Consider the following 18,062-nt stretch of genomic DNA (forward strand, 5'->3'; position numbering starts at 1 on the left):
TCTGTAGTTACCTCCCTTTAGAGGTCTAAGTGCTACAGGTGCTGGGAAATTCTACCTTCTCACTCACTGGTTTCTATTAGTCCCTTCCCCTGAAGCATGAGCGTGAGCTGGTTGTCAGGGCTGGCTCTGCCATTGAGTGAAACTTGGCTTCTTCCTCTTTTGTTCTAGGCTGACTTCTGGGCCTCATCTCTTTAGGGGCTGGGCAGCCTCCAAGAACAATGGCAGCATTCAAGGAACCTCGCTACCTCCTGTCAGCTCCCTTCCAGAGCCAGAAGAAGACTACTGTCTCTTCCTGTTTCAAAAACCTTCAGACCCTTAATGAATCTCCTGCCCACTTCCAGTTTTCTAGAAACCAGACACTCCATGTTTAGTTCTGCCAAACCCCCATCCTTCCTCAGCACCTTTAACGTTTTGACCATGTCGTTGCCTCTACCTGACGTATCCGAATTACGTGATCATCTCTTCTCTGAACACTTCTGTGATTATTCTAGCCTTTGCTTAGCTCCCTTCATGAGTTTTTGCAGTCTCCACCACACATTTTAACAGTCGTGATCTATCTTGTGATGTTTACAGTTAGCTCAGGTTATGCTTATCTGCTAACTAGATTGTGTCACTTGGAGGAAAAGACCTTTTTCACATTCCTCACGGTCCTTGGCATACTGTCAAACATATATTAGGTACCCAATAAACATTTATTTGCTGTTTTGATAGATCTGTTACAGAGCTACTCAGATATAGGCTTTATTTGTTTAGAAATCATGTTTTGTATGCTTTTCGGGCTTGCTCTCATTTTGCTTTCAAAATATAAGATGCAAGAGCTCATGTTGGTGATATATTTTGATAGAAACTTAAGCAATACCTTAAAAAAATGAAGATTTGGTACTGACTTTCAGTGAGGTCACAGGCAGGATAATTCAATCCTGTAATCATGAAGAGCTCTGAAACCCTGTTTGCCAGGGTTTGAATGTGAAGTGGTTTCTAACTCAGTCACAGGTGATGGGTTTTGAGGACATTATATCAGAACTTGTTTGACAGGGCACAGAGATCACTATGGCAACAAAACTGGGTTATGGAACTACTGCCCCTGAAATCTCTGACAAATGAAACTACGCCTCCCAGCTTTCCAGAATAATGGTTCCAAGATTGCTTCATCTAGTTCCATGCCTGCAGTTCTCATTATGACAGCTCATAGGACAGACCTAGCTGTTTGGAAATCTTATGTGTCTTAGTGTATTTCATATTTAAACACCACTGTTGTGTAGAACTGTTCTAAAAGCCCCACTCTATAGATAGAGAAATATTGCCCATTTTCAGGTTGGTTTTCCAAGCAATGATTCATGTGAGCCGTTCTGAAGAACAAAACAGTTTGATTTCCAGATAGACTCTGGAAGGAGACCCAGCCTCTCAGCTCAGCTCTCATATTAATTGAAGAGAACACCTAGGAGCAAAAGACCAGATACATCCTGACCTTAGTTCCCTGGACTTGCGTCATTCTGGGAACTAGCAATTGTTTGCACTTCCTCTTTATTACTCCATCCCTCAGTCTGTCCCCAGTTGCCATTTCTGCGTGTGTCAATATCGAGGGCTTCAGGGTGCGGATAGAGCCTGCATATGCCGTAGCTTCATGGCTCGTAGCAACAGCAGATACAACCCAGCAAGGGGGAGTGGGAAACAGGAGGAGCCAGTAGGGTCTGTGTTGGTGATTAATTTGCGATTAAGTAGCCAATCCTTTGTGTTATATTCCACAAGGTCATCAGGAATGAATCTAATGGATGAATTAACTAGTTAATCCCTTTCATTTAGCACATATTCAGGCTGTGCAATGTGGAATTAACTGTGTGTATTTAAAAAATGACATGCTGTCCTAGTTATCAGTGTATTTAGGACTATTAGCCTTTGGTGAGAATGGTGCCTTGAAGAGTTGAGGACATTGAGAGCAACATTAGTGGTCCAATGAGCGGCTTTTCTTGGCTCTTGATGAGTCAATGGATGATATGGATCCTGCTTAGCTGTTGTTGTCTGTGGGAGGAATTAGTGCTGAGTTTGAAGTGATTGAAGAATTACCTCTGAATAGATGAGTGATCTGAACTCCTGGCCGATTACGCCTTAGGCCCTTAACTCATCAAATGTGTGGTGAGCCATGACTATGTTCCAGACGTTGTCCTAGATTCTGGCTATGGTGAGGGCAGTAGGATGAAGTCTCTGCTCTCATGAAGCCTATACCCTAGTGGGATTCAAAGCACAAGTAAAAGCTTTGCATATTGAGAGGGGCAGGCCAGACCTTCACTGGAAGAAGAGAGTCAGAAACTAAGTGTAAAGATGCAGATTGGCTGGTGACATTTTTTCATACAACGAGAATGCTTTTGATGATTTGGTTTATCCGTTTGCTTAAGTATTTCTATGTATTTCTTGAAGTCAACTGTGTCTTATCAATATGGTCACAGCACGATGTCGTTACAAATAATCATGCACAGGAAATCTTTGCCTAATTCTTATTACATCAGAGATGTGGAGAGCCTGCTAAGTTTTGGCTGCTAAGAAGCTTCATATCTTCTAATGTCGAAAATTATCATTGCCACTTCTCCCAAACCTACAAATTCTCTTTTTTTAGGTTTGTTTATTTATTTATTTATAATGGACGTACTGGGGATTGAACTCAGGACCTTGTGAAGGCTAAGCATGTGCTCTACCACTGAGCTAGACCCTCCCCCCAGCCTCCAAACCTACAGATTCTCTTAATCTATGAAAACAGTCACAAGAGTGGAGGTCATTTCTCTCAACTTCTTAATTCATCATGGACCATCGCACACAGCTGAGCAGCCTGTGGCCAGCACAAAAGCACCCCTCTGGAGTGGGGGCTGCAGCCCAGCCCAGACTGGACAGCAGGCTTACATGGACAGATGCCTTCATGCACATCCCTTACAGGAGAGGGCTCCTTTTTGTAATATACAGCTGAGCTTGGTTTCCTCTGGGCTTGCTTGAAGCCCAGAGATTCTCTTATTTGTTTTAGAAATGATTAAAGTTATACATTATGAATATGATGTAGACAGTCATGTTATACACGTAAGAGCTATATTGTATCTTTTTGCTTATACACTGCTGTAATCCACAAAACATTTCCAGGTAACTCCAAAGCCAAATAAAAGTGATTTTATTTTGGGGAGGTGTCTCTTCCATTTGCACAGGTAATTTAGAGTTTGTTGTATTATAGATACATATTGTTTTGGGTCCTTTGCAACAGCATAATACGAGATGCCTTTCATTCTCCTCAGGTTGGTTAAATCTCGACTTAAGAGGTCCTGCCCCTCAGAAATTGGACTCCTGAAAAATGCAGAACAAGAACAAGAGTCAGAAGAAGAGATGTGATTTTGATGGTTGTCTAGTCTTTCTGGATGGAATTTTTCTTTTTTCCAATCACTTTTAATCATGATTTTTGTTATTTCACCTTTTGTTTGGAGGACAACTGATTACAAATAATTCTTGGTGTACTGTTTGTATTTCCAATGTTGTTGAAGTATTTGAATTTAAATGTTTTATTTTTAGGGTTGAAAATACTTTGGATGATAAATTCACTTTGTGCATCAGCCCTGGTGCAGTGGCTCTTCCCAGGTCATCTCAAGTTGGATGCCCTCATTACGAAAAATACTTGTTTTATTTGCCTTATAGATGTATCTGCTCAAGTTTCCTGGGCTTGCTACTATTTGTAACTCTTAAAAATGGATTTACACTCGTCTGTATTGTTGCCGCAATGAGAAATTAATGAATGTACAGGTCTTGGTTCAAACACCTCAGATATCTATTTTGTTATTCAACTGTGCTCTGCCTTTGCGTCAGAAAGAAGCTTTGTGATACTGAAGTCCCTGTTTGTGAGCCGTCTCTTTCTGTGGCACTGCTTTCTCTCCTGGGAAAAGTGAACCGGTTGTCATCCTGAGTCGTGCACTCATTCAGAGATGTGTGGGCTGATCCATGGCTGCAAAAGGACACACGGTGGCAGAGCCCTGAGAATTTGGGAAAGGAGAGTAAGGATGTTATCCATGGAGTAAAAAGTCATCACACAGCATAGTATGGCCACCATGCCATCCCCTCTGCTGAAATAATGGAAGGGTTAAAATAAGGAAACACCCTTTAGGGAATTTCTGGGTGAAAATTCAGAGCCTTTACCTTACCTCGTCTGCTGTGGACTAAGTAGTCCCAGTTGAAGAGTCAAGTCTTGTTTCTAATTCTGGCTCTCTCATTAACCAGCCTCTGGGGATTCACCATTTACCCTGTCCCTCTTTCTGAAGTTAGGGGATTGAGTTGGAGGAATCATGGGGCCCTCTCTGGCTGTTACGTTTTAGGAATCTAGAATCTCTGAGATGAAACTGAAGCTAATTTAGTAGGATGTTAGTCAGAAAGGCCAGTCCTTGCTGTGACGGAAGAGGTAAGGAGGGCTGTGGGAGCTTGTGATGGTTGACTTGCACATGGAGGAAAAGAGGCAGTCTAGAGGGTAGTAGGTAGCTGGAGGTGATGCATGGGCAATTAAAACCTGAAGCTCCCTGGCATTCCAGAAGCACTGACAAATCCAGGAGTGTGGTCTTATCACGTGCCATTGAAAAGGAGGGTGAGTGGATTCTTTAGACCAAAGAACTGGGCCCATTCCTGTTTTGGTGTCAGGATTGGAAAGAACTGATAGAAAGGTTAATCTTGAACCATGCAGTAGACCTTAGTGTCTTTCTTAGTGTGTTTCTGAACTGTGAGATGCTCACATGCCACGGTCGCCAGGTGATCATGGCAGTCTGCTCATGTGTGTGCTATGTCTTAGGGTTTTTTCCTAGTCTAGCAAGTTTCTGTGATTTTGACATGTTTGTATTTCAAAAGGGAGAGCTGTCAGCGGCAGGTACATGAAAATGGCATTGCGGATATCTCGGCCTGAGCAGGAACTCTAAGAGTAATTAGTTTGAACCAGATTAAGGACAGAATTTTGAAAACTGTGTAAATGCAAATATTCTGGCAGCCTTTATGACAGAGCAGAAACATCCATTCCTCCAGTCTCTCCACAGAGAGAATACAAGTGAGAGGCACCCTCGTAAGTTCTCAGAGGAGGAACTTTTGGTTCGGGTCCAAGTCTACAGTTTGGGGCTGGCTGCCTCTAGTCCCTGCAGTAAGCAATATGTTGAACACCATTATTAGAAATTTATAGTAGCCTTCACCAAGGAAGGGGCAGGAGGAGGGCACCCTCCCTTACTTTCGTTCGTATTTTATCTCAACTCTTCTAACAACCTAGGGTCTCAAATCCTGAGCTTTTGCCAGACCACTTCATGGATATCCCATGCTTTATTTCTCATACCAAAGTAAAGAAACTCTTTAAATAACTCAGCATGATATAAACATTGGCTGTTGCTGTGGTTCTAGCTCCTCGGTGATTTCTGTAATCTCTCAAACCCTTTGCTTGAGAAACTGCAGCCTCTAATTGCACTGACTTCCAGCTCACTGTTGAAAGGGGAGATCAGGTTATGACCATCTTGGTGTCCTCCTCATCATTAAGTCATCAGGGTGGGGTGAGGGGTCATTTATAGAGTTGTATTGATTATATCTTGGATGTGGATTAATAAGGTGGTGCAGGAGTCCCTGGGGACTACAGGAACATTTTGAAAAGCTGAGAAGTGAGAATCCTCCCCAATACAAGGAATCAATAGATAAAAAAGTATGAAGGAGAAGTTTGTGCACATGGGGAAGAGATCCGGAAATTCTATATGCTGTCTAATGTGAACTCTGGATGGAGAAAACTGAGAGCCTGCAGGGCATACATGAAATAGTAGAAAAGAATTGACCCTAAATAAATGGCGATTAAGGAAGATTTTTGCCTTAAGCTTGGAGGAGTGCTTCAAGAGATGTGCAGTGAAGAGAGTGACTGGGTTTCTGATCTAAGCCAGTAAAAATGAAAAAAGTAAGCCATTTTTATACTTGTAAGTTCAGTGTATGAAATTATCACTCTATTTTTAAGTCTGGCCAATTTTAGCACTCAATTTTAAGGAGACTTTAATGTTTGCATACAGTTTTACACTTAGATATCTAGATTTCCCTTTAAACATCTGAAACTGTATTTATGAATTTTTATATTCTTCTTAAGAACTTGAATTAACTGAGAAATCATCTCAACTTATTAAGTTATTATTAACAAAATTGAATTTATTAAACTTACAAATGTGGTGAAACTTAAGTTTCCTTAAATGTTCCAATACTGTGTAAACTTATAGTTCAACCTAAACTCACAAGTGTAAATTTGTTAGGCTATTGCACATTTAGAAATTGAACTTATAAGACTAATCTGCATAGATAAATTATTTTTAAAATTATAAATACCTAAAATGCTACACATGCACAATTCCTTAACACACAAATTTGATTTGTGTGTTATGATTTTGATGCTCTTAAACATTTCTGTTCTTAACTTCAAAGTCTTTCCATGGTAAAATAGGCTTACTGTTAATTAAGGAAATGATTCATTTATGACAGGCAATGTCAGGGAACATCCAGCTTGCTTGTTGAAATATTGGAATCTGATATTGAATGGGACAGGATTCTTTTTTTAATTCTTATTTTTTTATTGAAATGTAGTTGATTTACAATGCTAGTTTCAGGTGTGTGGCACAGCAATTCAGTTATACATACATATATATATATTCAGTTTCTTTTCCATTACAGCTCATTACAAGAAATTGAATACAGTTCCCTGTGCTATACAGTAGGTCCTTGTTGTTTATCTATTTTATGTACAGTAATGTGTATCTGTCAATCCCAAACTCCCAATCTATCCCTCCTTCCCTCTTCCCACCCCTCCCCCCACCCACCAGTAGCCACAGTTTGTTTCCTATGTCTGTGAGTCTATCTCTGGTTTGTAAATAAAATTTGGGACAGGATTCTTGACAGTGAACCTCATGGCACCTGCTGAATCCTGTTATAGTCACTACATCAGACACTCCACACAGGCTGCCTCTCAGTCTTCCATAGCACAGAGAAGGTGCCTTTCCCAGCTGAAGTCATACTTAAAATTATCTGTCTTTTCTGCCTACTCCTGAAAATCTGCAACCCCCACCCAGGCTGTCATGTCATTTAATGGGATTTCATTATTCTTTAGCTCTGAAGATACTGAATATATTTCCTTCTAAGTGTACAGACTTCTGAACTTGATGTAATCCTGCACTTATCCCCCTCCATGTATTTCCTATCTGGTGAGACTATCCAATTTTTACAGATATCAAGGTGATAATCCTACTACATTCTAGGTCACTCTCTTTTAAAGCTAATTCAGTAGCTCTGAGACTGGCTATCAGTGTCTCTCAGCCTTTAGCCCCTTGAAGCAGGGGCAGCACATCCTCGTTCAGTGCTGGTACGGGCCGTGGGAGGAATCACTATGACTAATGTGAAATGTTAAAAAGGAGGCGAGAAAGTTCCTCTCATCTGGTTCCTCTCATGAACTTGAGCTGTTCTGCCTGTTTTCAAATGTCCTAAAGGGAGGATTAAAGCTTTTTAGAAGCTGGGCATGGTGCCCAATATAATAGATTTGTGTCTGAAGCCAAAACACACACAGGCTGTAAAACGCAGGAATAAGCTCGGCCAAGTAATCAGAGGGCTTAGCGACCGAGGATGGGGCAACTGTCTTGTCTGCTCGGAAACCGACTCAGGTTTACTTGGTCTCACTATGAAAGTTTACATTGATTAGCATCATACTTGAATACAGTAAAGTCGCTCTGAGTGTAATTCAGTGTGTCTCATATTATCCAATTCAGCTCTTGTGCGAATCAGGCTGACTTGTTCTCTGTTCCCTAAAACTTGTTTCTTTTAATTTCCATAGCTTCATCTTATTAATCACCCTCCCTTCCCTCCTCCTCCTTGCAGCTTAACTTCTGGAGATTCTTTAAGGCCCAGTTCAAAGTGTTCTTTTCCCACTGTGCTCAACCCACTCTCATCTGTCTATAAATTCTTATAGCACGGAGCCCAGAGCAACATTGGATCATATGCTGTTCAGTCCTCTAATTGTGTCTCCTCATAAACTCTCCCTTCTTACCATATTATAATCCCCGAAAGACAACCATACTACTTTCATCTCTATTATAGCACCTAAGGAATCTTTCTCAATCTTTAGCATTGAAAGGGGAGCTATAGGAGTAGAAATAAGAGAGAAAAATCAAGGGAAGATATTATTCAGAGAAAAATAGGTCCAAAAGATTATCTCTAGGTGAGCTTTCTGAGACCAGAGAGTTAGTGACTTGTCCAATCATGCTGCCAGTTAGTGGCCAAGCCCATGATGGGATATAAATCTCCTGATGCCAGAAGAGAGGGCTCTTTCCACTTCAGAGGCTACATGACTGCACAGTGAATGGCTCTGTTCCTTCCTAGAGGCACCCGCCTTATTCCTAAGACCATCTGTCCCCCAGCCCTGCTCCCCACACAGAAGTCCCATTCAGAGGAAGAGACTTTGGCTTCTGTTGGAATATCTCTGGTGATTTGAGTCTGATCAGAAACTATCTTAGTCAGTTTGGGCTACTATAATAGAGCACAATGGACGTTTTAGATAGATATAATAATAGATATATTTGTGATATGATATATAGATAGATTCAGGTATAATAGATATAATAGAACATAAACTGGGTGACTTAAACAACAAATGCTTATTCTCACAGTTCTGGAGTCTGGGAAGTCCAAGCTTAAGGTGCCAGCAGCTCTGGTGTCTGGTAAAGGCCCACTTCCTGGTGGGAGGGACAGGTTGTCTCCCTCCAGCTTCTTTTTTATAAGGGCATTAATCTCATCACGAGGGCTCCGCCCTGATGACCTGATTGCCTCCCAAAGGCCTCACTTCCAAATACCATCACACTAAAGATTAGAGCTTCAACACATGAATTTAGAGGGGACACAAACATTCAGTCCAGAGCAGAGACCCAGAAGAGGAATCACCAGGACAGGGATGACCGGGACACTCCATTCTTGCCAGTGTAGGATACCTTCCCCATTCCCCTTCCCCCAAGAAATGTGTGGAAATTTACCTCATATCCAATGTGCTTACATTGTGGGTGAACGGCTGAGTACTGAAGATACTGCAGCAAAATAGGCTTAACAGCAGGAAAAACAACAGCAGTGCTGCTACCCTCTAGTGGCAGAGCATGGAAACACAACTCATAAGCCAAAGTACCAGTTTCACATCCTAAAAGAAGTTTCCTTAACGCAAATAACTAGTCAGACCACAAGCATTGTTAGAGGTAGAGTTTGGGTTATTATTTTTTTAATCTTAGATTTTAATTTATTAGTATTCTAATCCATTGTTACGGGTTGGGTTGTGTCTGCCCAAATTCATATGTTAAAGTCCTTCACCTCCAGCACATCAGAATGTGACCTTATTTGGAATCAGGTTGCTGTAGGTATAATTATTTTAGTTGAGATGAGGTCATACTGGAGTGGGGTGGGCCCCACTCCAATATGACTGGTGTTCTTATAAAAGGAGGAAATTTGGAGAAAGACATAAATGTAGGGAGAAGGCCATGTGAACAGGAAGGCATAGACTGGGGTGATGTGTGTACAAGTCAAGGAAAGCCAAAGATGCCGGTGAACCCCCAGAAGCTGGGAGAGAGGACTGGAACAGACTCCTCCCTAGCACCTTGAGAGGGAGGGAGCGTGACCCTGCTAACAACTTGATCTCGGGCTCCCAAGCCTCCAGCACTGTGAGACAATAACTTTCTGTTAAGTCATTCAGTTTGAGGAACTTTCTTACAGCCACCATGGAAAACTAATACATCTGTTACTCTAACCTAAGTTTAAAGTTTAATCTTTTAGACTTCAAAATAAGGCATGCATTTGAGCTGAAAAATAGTAAGCCAGAGGTTATACGGCAAATGCCAGGGAGGACAATATTATCGCTCCTAAGTTTATTACCGACCATTAAATGTGTTATCCTTATTAAGAAAACTGCTGACAATTTGGCTTGGTTATACATTTATGCTCTTTTATGGTTCCACTCAGGTTGGCGTGTTTCCTTCACTGGTCTTTTTGTCCAGCCTTCCTCAGGCAGGTAGAGTGACATTGGAGAGTGAATCATCTATCAACTAGTGACTCCTGCATTATCTTTGGTGTGCTCTAACATTTTATGTGCCTGCTCTCTAACTAGGTCACAAACTCCTCGAGTATCATATACTCCTATTAAGCTTTCTGGGGATTATGGGTCTTATCTGGAAAATGCATGGTGCTTGTTGCAAAATACCCCCTGTATTAGCCAAGGTTCCCCAGAAGCAGAGTCAATATATATGATAGATTTTAAAGAACTGACTCATTGTGGAAGTTGGCAAGTCCAAAATCTGCAAGATAGACTACTAAGCTTTTAACAATTAGGCTGCCTGGGAAGGCAGGCTGGGAAGAGTCAATACCACAGTTTGAGTCTGAAAGCAGTCTGCTGGCAGAATTTCCTCTTCAGTGGAGGTCAGTCTTTTTCTATTAAGGCCCTCAACTGCTTGGATGAGGGTCATCACTTTACTCAAAGTCTGCAGATTGAAACATTAATCTTATCTAAAAAAAAACCTTCACAGAAACATCCAGAATAATGTTTGACCAATAACTGGTACCATGGCCTAGCTTAGTTGACACATAAAATTCCACATCATAGCTCCCAGTGAATTCGGTCTCCTTGAATTCCATCCTTCTCATAGTTCCATCCATCACTGAATCTGGATGGACCTTGTGATAATATTTGACCAATAGAATGTGGTAAATGTGACACTGAGCAAATTATGATCTTAGACTTTAAGAGGTCTTGCAAACTTACCCTGTTTCTGTCTTGGAACCCAGCCTGAATGCAAAGGGAAGGCTATTCTGTGGGGAAATCTTCAAGAAGGAGGAGATCCTGATGGAGAAAAGAGCATGAGGGAGAGAGAAGTCCAGCCAACTTGGCCTTTCTAGTCAACCTTAGCTGAGATCCCAGATACGTGAGAAGGCCATCCTGGATCCTTGAAGCTCCTGTCAAGTTTCCGGATGACTTGGCTCATTGATCATGTGAAGTGAAGCCATCACTGCTGAGTCCTGCCCAAATTACCTGATTACGAGCAAATAAATGGTGGTTGTGTCTTAAATCGCTAAGTTTTGGAGTGGCCTCTTATGCAACACTAGTGTGCCATGATTTCTGTAAAACAATTACACTAAATGGAGAGAGTTGGGATCTAGAATAGTATCTGAAGGTGTAAATCATAGTGCTATTTTATACAGGACATTGACGATATCAACTCATCTTGCCTCAGATAAGCTTAAGATTTCATACTACTATTTTCAGGAGGGCTGGTGTTTACATGAGACTGGCGGTTCTTGGCTGAAGCTCTTGTCTAGTTGCTATAAATTTTGGATTTGTCTCTCCCTTAAACTGGGGTTTCTAGAAGGAAAATTAAACTATTTCCCACAGTATGGTTCCTACCCTAAGCATCATTGAACCTTTCTCTCTTTCAATCTTGACCACATACCTGTGCCCATCTGCTCAGATTTGGGGGATATAAAAGAGAAAAATTAAAAGGGGAGAAAAATGGGTAAGGAAATTTAAAAGCAACAAGTCAGAAGAGATGAAGAGAGGAGGTGAGGTTCTCAGGAGCAAGATGCAGAGGTAAATTTAAAACTATAAAAGAATTTGAGGGCTCATCTTCTAGGGTTCAGCATCAGAGTTCAGCATATTTTAGTTTATAGGCAACAAGTTTCTACCAGTATTGAGTCACCTCTCTACATGAAGCAATCAGTCCTTGAGATCTTATTTGGAACATCTTGCTCTGGGGAGCATAGGAGCCACCTGAAGAGCAAAGGCATGCAGAACAAAGAAAGGTGAGTAAGCTGGTGAATTTCTCTTGGCCCAGAAAAGCTTTTTTTTTTTTTTTTTTTGCTTTGGTTTTTAATTGATAACTTTCTCCCTGCCCTCCAATGACCACCAGGTAGAAACAGAGGGTGGTAGGGTTATACAGATACACGAATAGGTGATTCAAGGGTTTCTCCATTAGCAGCAGCTCAGAGTTTTCCCTAATTAAGGGGTAGCAAATGCCGCTGGGAGGTTTTCCAATGGAGAAACTCGGAAACTCATCTCTAAGGTATAACAGGTGGGGGAGTTGAGATTGGCCTTTGTCACAGATGACACGGGAGGTAAGGTAAGCAGGCTTCTGTGTACTTAACTCTCTGTTGGTGGTCACAGCCCAGATGGTAGGGAAATGAAAGGGATTTTAGAACGTTTGGATGCTCCTGGGGATAAACTCATTGAAAATCTGGTTAAATAAATGAATCAAGATACAACAGAATGGTAGTTTCACAGATGACAAAAATAGAGGCTCCTCGGGAATTTTAGCATACTTATCTGACTATGTGGCGATCTTTAAAGCCATGAGATCTCCCATAAGCATTAACAAATCTTGTCCTGTTACATGAGGAAGCCCTGTAATCTCCTGCCATTTGCTGGCCAACTGCAAACTTGACTCACTGCCTTTGGGAGAATTACCCTAAACGGTGGTTACCCAACATCAGTGAACATCAAGTTGGAGGACTAGTAAAAACACAGATTGCTGGGCCCCACTCTCAGAGTTTCAGATTCAGTAGATTTCCTGTTTTCTTTAATGGATTATAATCTTTTATAAGGATCATTTATTTTGACACTCAAAATGCTCCCCATTTGACAATGGAGGGTCTCTTCATGCTGGATTCAGAAACCACTTGATATGTACCCATCACCCCTTGAGCACTTTTTTCCTTTCTGGCACAAAATATTCTAGGCTCCTCTTGGACTTTGCCTGCCCCAGTCTTGGAAATGGACATTTTCCCAAGGAGCCATGTTCCTTTTAGTGGAGATTTGTTTTTCGGAATCAGTACCTGGGCTTTAGGTGTGCTAACTGCTAACTGGATGTAACTGCTTCCAGGCTCTGGGAGCACCTGGGGAAAAAGCTAGAGCCATTGTGCCTCCCAGGATTCCTGTCTGTCCATCTAGTGTGGGACGGAAAATGTCCGAGCACCACCAAAGTCAGCTTCCCGGTCACCAGAGCACAACCCCTTCCAAACCTCTGGAACCCTACGCGAGACGGACGCCATCAGCGAACGGCAAGCACAGGCCTCATGGCCAGTGCCTGCGGTCGCACTCTTCAGCTAAGACCATCCTGCAGATGCTCATGTTTTCAAAGCATCTTCCTTAGAATACTATCTCTGAGAGATTCTTCTCAGGAAGAGGATTCTGTGGTCAAATAATGCTGGGAACGTCACAGTTCACAAGGTCTACCAGCATGTGAAAGGCTCTGAGAAATCCTGGAGTTGAAGAAAACAGTTACCTTTATATAATCTAGTGTCACCAAAATTTCCTTCACCACAGAGCTCCTGTTTAGAGAAATGAAGGCCCAAGCCTCATTTTGTCATGCAGTGGGCAAAAGTGTCTGTTCCACGGGGCTACTGTACATACTTACAAAGGAGATAAAGAGACGTAAAAAGTGCATAGCACAGGACTTGGTATTCTTTTTCTTACATTTATTATTTATTAAAAATGGTTCCCTTTGTTATTAAAGAAATAATAGATATATTTATTCTTATAATAATTGAAAAAATAATAAATGCATAACGTGAAAGCTTCAAATCATAAAGGGGGGTAAAATGAAAAATACATTTCTCCACAGATCCCATAGTTTCCCAAAAGGAATTTTTTAATGTGCACATTCAGACATTCTCTGTGCATATACATGTAGACATCTCAGAAACAGATATTTTTAAATGTATTCACAGTAAATGAGATAATGGATTCACTTTCATTTACTTTGTGCCTCTGCAACATTGCCACTAAGTTTTTCCATTCTGGGGACACCAATATGTTTTTCTGAAACCCTTGGGTGAGGTAAAGGTTAGAGCTTATGTGCATGTTCCCTGAGCTGTACTTTGGTGAAGTGACGGGTTATAGAGAGTAGGGAAAAATATATAGTTGTTTGGGGGTTGAAAAAAGTAGGCTTAAATGTGCCCTCTTTTGTAAAACCTCTCCTCATCCACGAGGAACAGAACACTAATTGAGGAAGTAAATATTCTTTCTTTCTTCTTTCTCTTCCTTCCTTCCATCTTTCTTTCTTTCTTTTCTTTTTTCTTTCTCTCTTACCCTCTCTCTCTCTCTCTCTCCCTTCCTTCCTTCGATGGAGAAGGGACAGAGAAGAACACGGGTCCCTGGGCAGGAGAGAGTCAGAACTGCAGCTACAGAGACACCAGCTGACAGTGACTCAGATGATGGATTCGTTTTCGAGAGCTGTTGTAACAAAGTGCTACAGCTGAGTGGCCTAAACAACAGAAATCTCTCTCACTGTTCTGGAGACCAAGTCCAAAATCAAGCCATTGGCAGCGTCCACTCCTTCTAGGGGCTAGGAGGGAAGGATCTGTTCCCATTCTTTTTCCTTAGCTTGTAGACGGCTGTCTTCTCCCTGTGTCTCTTCCCATCCTCCTCTTCCCTCTGTGTGTACATGTGCCCAAATTTCCTTTTGCTATAAGAATACCAGTCATGTTGGATTAGGGACCACTCTGGTGACCTCGTTTTGACTTGATTATTTCTGTAATGACTGTCTCCACATAAGATCCTGTTCTGGGGTACCAGGGGTTAGGACTTCAACATATGAATTTTTAGGGGGACACAATTCAGCCCATAACGGATGGATTTTCATAACTGACCCTATGCCAGTAATGCTCACTCACCACTGTAGCTGTCAAAGTGAGGGCTCCTTACTGGACTCAGGTGTGGGTATCACTGTTTGACCTCTCGTTGGAGCACCTGCTGGTCTACCTCTGCTAGCGCATCCTAACAAAACACAGGCAGCTGAGCCAGAGGTGACCACCAGGTTCACCATCTCCTTAATTTCTTCTCTGTTTTTTAAATTTTTTTGTTCCCTTCCTCACTTGCTTGTCAGGACGCTTACACTTTGACCCTGGGAGCTATTCCCTCCCTTTCTCCTTTATTGCCCTGAGTTATCTTCCTTTCCCCATAACTCCAATCACTTTTTTCACGTTCTCGTTCGGTAAAGAACGAGGAAATTGCAAGCAGAGTATGTGCCTTTTATTAGGTGATCTGAACTGCCTCCTGCCTTATTAACTTCCTGAATCCTAAAAAATGAGGACATCTGCCTGATAGAATCCTGAAAGAAGGAATTCTTTTTATTTTTTCAAATAGTTTCTGATTTAAATCTTGGCTCAGGAAGAAAAGAAGCTGGTTGTTTTTCAACCCAGGAGTGGATTTGCGGTTTGGATTCCCTATGGCTTCCTGCCGTGCGTGTGACCTCAGGGCACTGGTGGCCATTGTGTGTGGGCTGCTGACCGCCATCGTTTTGGGACTGGCCATCTGGAGGACTGTGATCAGGATCCAGAGAGGTAATGTCGTCCTGCCAGTTTTAACTCAGAGCAAGAGAAGGCGCTGAGCCTCTGTCCCTGCCATCTGACACACCAGTACTGGCAAGTGACATGTCTAGGCTGCGGCTGCCCACGTTTTATGCAATATAGAAGATGAGGGTCAATTGATGGCTAGCATATGGTTGTGTGTACATGAATGTGTGTGTGTGTGAGTGTGAGAGAGCAGGGTGACAAATGACATGGCTGAATTGGCCTCTTCGTGCTCTTTTAACTCCTGACTAAATGAATAGCAGAGTAATAATTAAAATCATTAATAACATCTGTTCATGTTTGTTTAGCTAAATCCAAGAAAGGAAAATAGTTATGGACACACACACACACAAACACACACACACACACACACACACAGAAGTCCATGTACACATAGAACCAAACATGCTCAGAATGAAATTTCATTTCAAGAAGGAAGTTTAGGAATGTTTTCACTAGGATTGTAAATGAAACAATCTTATATTTTGCACACAAAGTTCCAACTTTTCAGCTGTAGAAAACGACTTGAAAGTTAAGATCATTTAGAAAACAATTTTCCTGGTTATTCAACAAGTATTTGCCAGTCACTTGCTGTCTGCTAGAGCTGACCCTGGGAAAGGGGGCATGAGGGCGGACAAATGGTGTGCAACATTGATATTGCAGGAAAGTCCCCAGAAACTCATAACAGAGAGTTTTCACAACCTAATACTGGCTCCCTTGTTCCCTGAGGGGTTGGACATAAAGGACTTCAAAGCCTGGTGTGCCGAGCAATCCCTTTTGTAAAACACAGAGACAGTTCTAGTGAAACTGAGTAAATAAGGGTAAATAATGCCCATCAAGAAAGGGCAGGAGAGGTAACTATGGAGGACAGAAGGTTGGGGGAACCAGCAGGAGCACGATGCAAGGCTGGGAAGATTCACTGTTGAAGACAAAAGAAGTCAAATATATTGGCTGCTGATGGAGTGGTAGCTGAGAATGGATCTGGGTATTTTTTTCCCTAAAGAAATACATATAGAGAATATTGTATTAATAGGATTTAGAGAACTAGCAAAAGAAAATTTATCAGAACAAAAACAATGAAAATTAAAGTTGGGGAGAATGTGTTTTGTTTATTTAAGGTTTGTAAAATAGTTTGAAGTTTAAAAAAAAACTATGAACTTCAAGTTTTACCCTGTTGAGGCTGCTAAATGTATAAGGCCTTATTTAAAGGTTATACTTTAAATATTTAAAGAAATATTCCTGTCTTCCCCCTCTCTTGCCTCTTTCTTTTCCTTAATGACATCTACTTTAAAGGGAAATTTGTGGTGACTTGTAAAGAACACAGGTACAATAGAACCATTGAAACAAGGATCAAAGTACAAAAACATTATAAGGAAGAGGACAAAGTAGGGGATAGAAAGTATAGCACAGGAAACCACATCCAATATCTTGTAATAACTTTTAATGAAAAAGAATACGAAAATGAATATATGTATAGATATATGCATGACTGGGACATTGTGCTGTACACCAGAAACTGACACATTGTAAATGACTATACTTCAATTTAAAAAAAGCATATGAAAGTCAAAGGCTAGAAGGAGTTGCTAAAAATAAATACAAAACATACCCTGTGCTTCCTGAGGACTAAGACCCAAAATGCCATGATAAAAAATAACGAAGAACCCATGGTTAACCATAACAGCATACCAGCTCCACAGAAAAGACAAACACTTCCTTGTTCTAAGCAAATTTTTTTCTGGTGGCTCTTTACATAAGGGAACATCCCTCCGTTTGGGGGTAAACCCAGCAGAAAAGGAGGGGGTTATTGCTGTCATTTAGAGAGAAAGTGAATGTTGAGTGCTGTTACTGTTTTGCCTTACACATTGTTTCAGATTTTGTCTTAGTTGGTAAATTCTGGTCCATCCCACTCCACTCTCGTCTGCCCCTTTCCATCCCATCTCATCCCATCTCATGTGTCTGCTGGAAAAAAAAAAAAAGCACAACTTGAGAGCTGTGTGTTAAGTTTAATTTGGGGCAAAATGAGGAGTACAGCCCAGGAGACAGCATCTCAGACAGCTCTAAGGCAGTGGGGAAAGCCAGTATATATATGACTTAAGTGAAGGGAGGGACATGCAGTCAAGCACACATTTAGGCAGAGGCTCGCTGCTAGTCATGAGGAGCAGATATCACCATTAACAATTTCAGTGCTTTTCTAGATATGAGGAGATACAAAATTTGGGCTCATAAAAATCTCCTGAAAATGTTACAGAAGGCAAGTTTTTGTTCTTGACACACCATGAGGCCAAGCAGACTGAAATGTCAGAGTTTGGAGCGGAGAAATGTTTATTGCAGGGCCGAGCAAGGAGGACGGGGTGGCTCATGCCCAAGAAAACCCCAAACTCCCCGAAGTGTTTCAGCAAAGCATATTTAAAGGCCAGGTAAGGAAGGGAAGTCACAGGGTAGTGATCAGCTGTGCAAAATTCTCAGCTTGGTTGATGTTGAGGTAACAGGGAAGTCAACACTATCAATCCATAGGCACCAGAAGGTCTGGAGCTACTTGCTCTCTATCATCAAGTAGTTAACTTATTCCCTTTGGTAGTGGTTTTTAGCATCTGAAAAACTCAGGAAATATACATGAGATACTATTAGAAGAGAGGACATACAGCAGAGGTTATGGGGGAGAGGTCTGTCCCAGGAAGGCCCCACAG

The 18,062-nt window shown here is 41.6% G+C and overlaps 2 protein-coding genes across 9 annotated transcripts in view; both read left to right on the forward strand.

The window, feature by feature from the left end:
- Positions 1 to 3,856, forward strand: part of TMEM45A (transmembrane protein 45A) — an 85,240-nt gene extending 81,384 nt beyond the window's left edge. For 6 of the 8 annotated variants that reach the window (XM_032477830.1, XM_032477827.1, XM_032477816.1 and 3 more), the window contains one exon: positions 169 to 3,232. In XM_032477830.1, coding sequence (XP_032333721.1) covers positions 169 to 319 — 151 coding nt within the window. In that variant the 3' untranslated portion in view covers positions 320 to 3,232. Of the gene's footprint in view, positions 1 to 168; positions 3,235 to 3,272 lie in introns of those variants that run through there. The other 2 variants (XM_032477855.1, XM_032477858.1) reach the window with 2 other exon arrangements.
- An 11,189-nt stretch (positions 3,857 to 15,045) lies between these two features.
- Positions 15,046 to 18,062, forward strand: part of ADGRG7 (adhesion G protein-coupled receptor G7) — a 66,880-nt gene continuing 63,863 nt past the window's right edge. The window contains exon 1 of the mRNA XM_006188520.3: positions 15,046 to 15,363. Coding sequence (XP_006188582.2) covers positions 15,249 to 15,363 — 115 coding nt within the window. The 5' untranslated portion in view covers positions 15,046 to 15,248. The remainder of the gene's footprint in view (positions 15,364 to 18,062) is intronic.

This window comes from Camelus ferus, chromosome 1, assembly GCF_009834535.1.
Source record: "Camelus ferus isolate YT-003-E chromosome 1, BCGSAC_Cfer_1.0, whole genome shotgun sequence".
NCBI lineage: Eukaryota > Metazoa > Chordata > Mammalia > Artiodactyla > Camelidae > Camelus > Camelus ferus.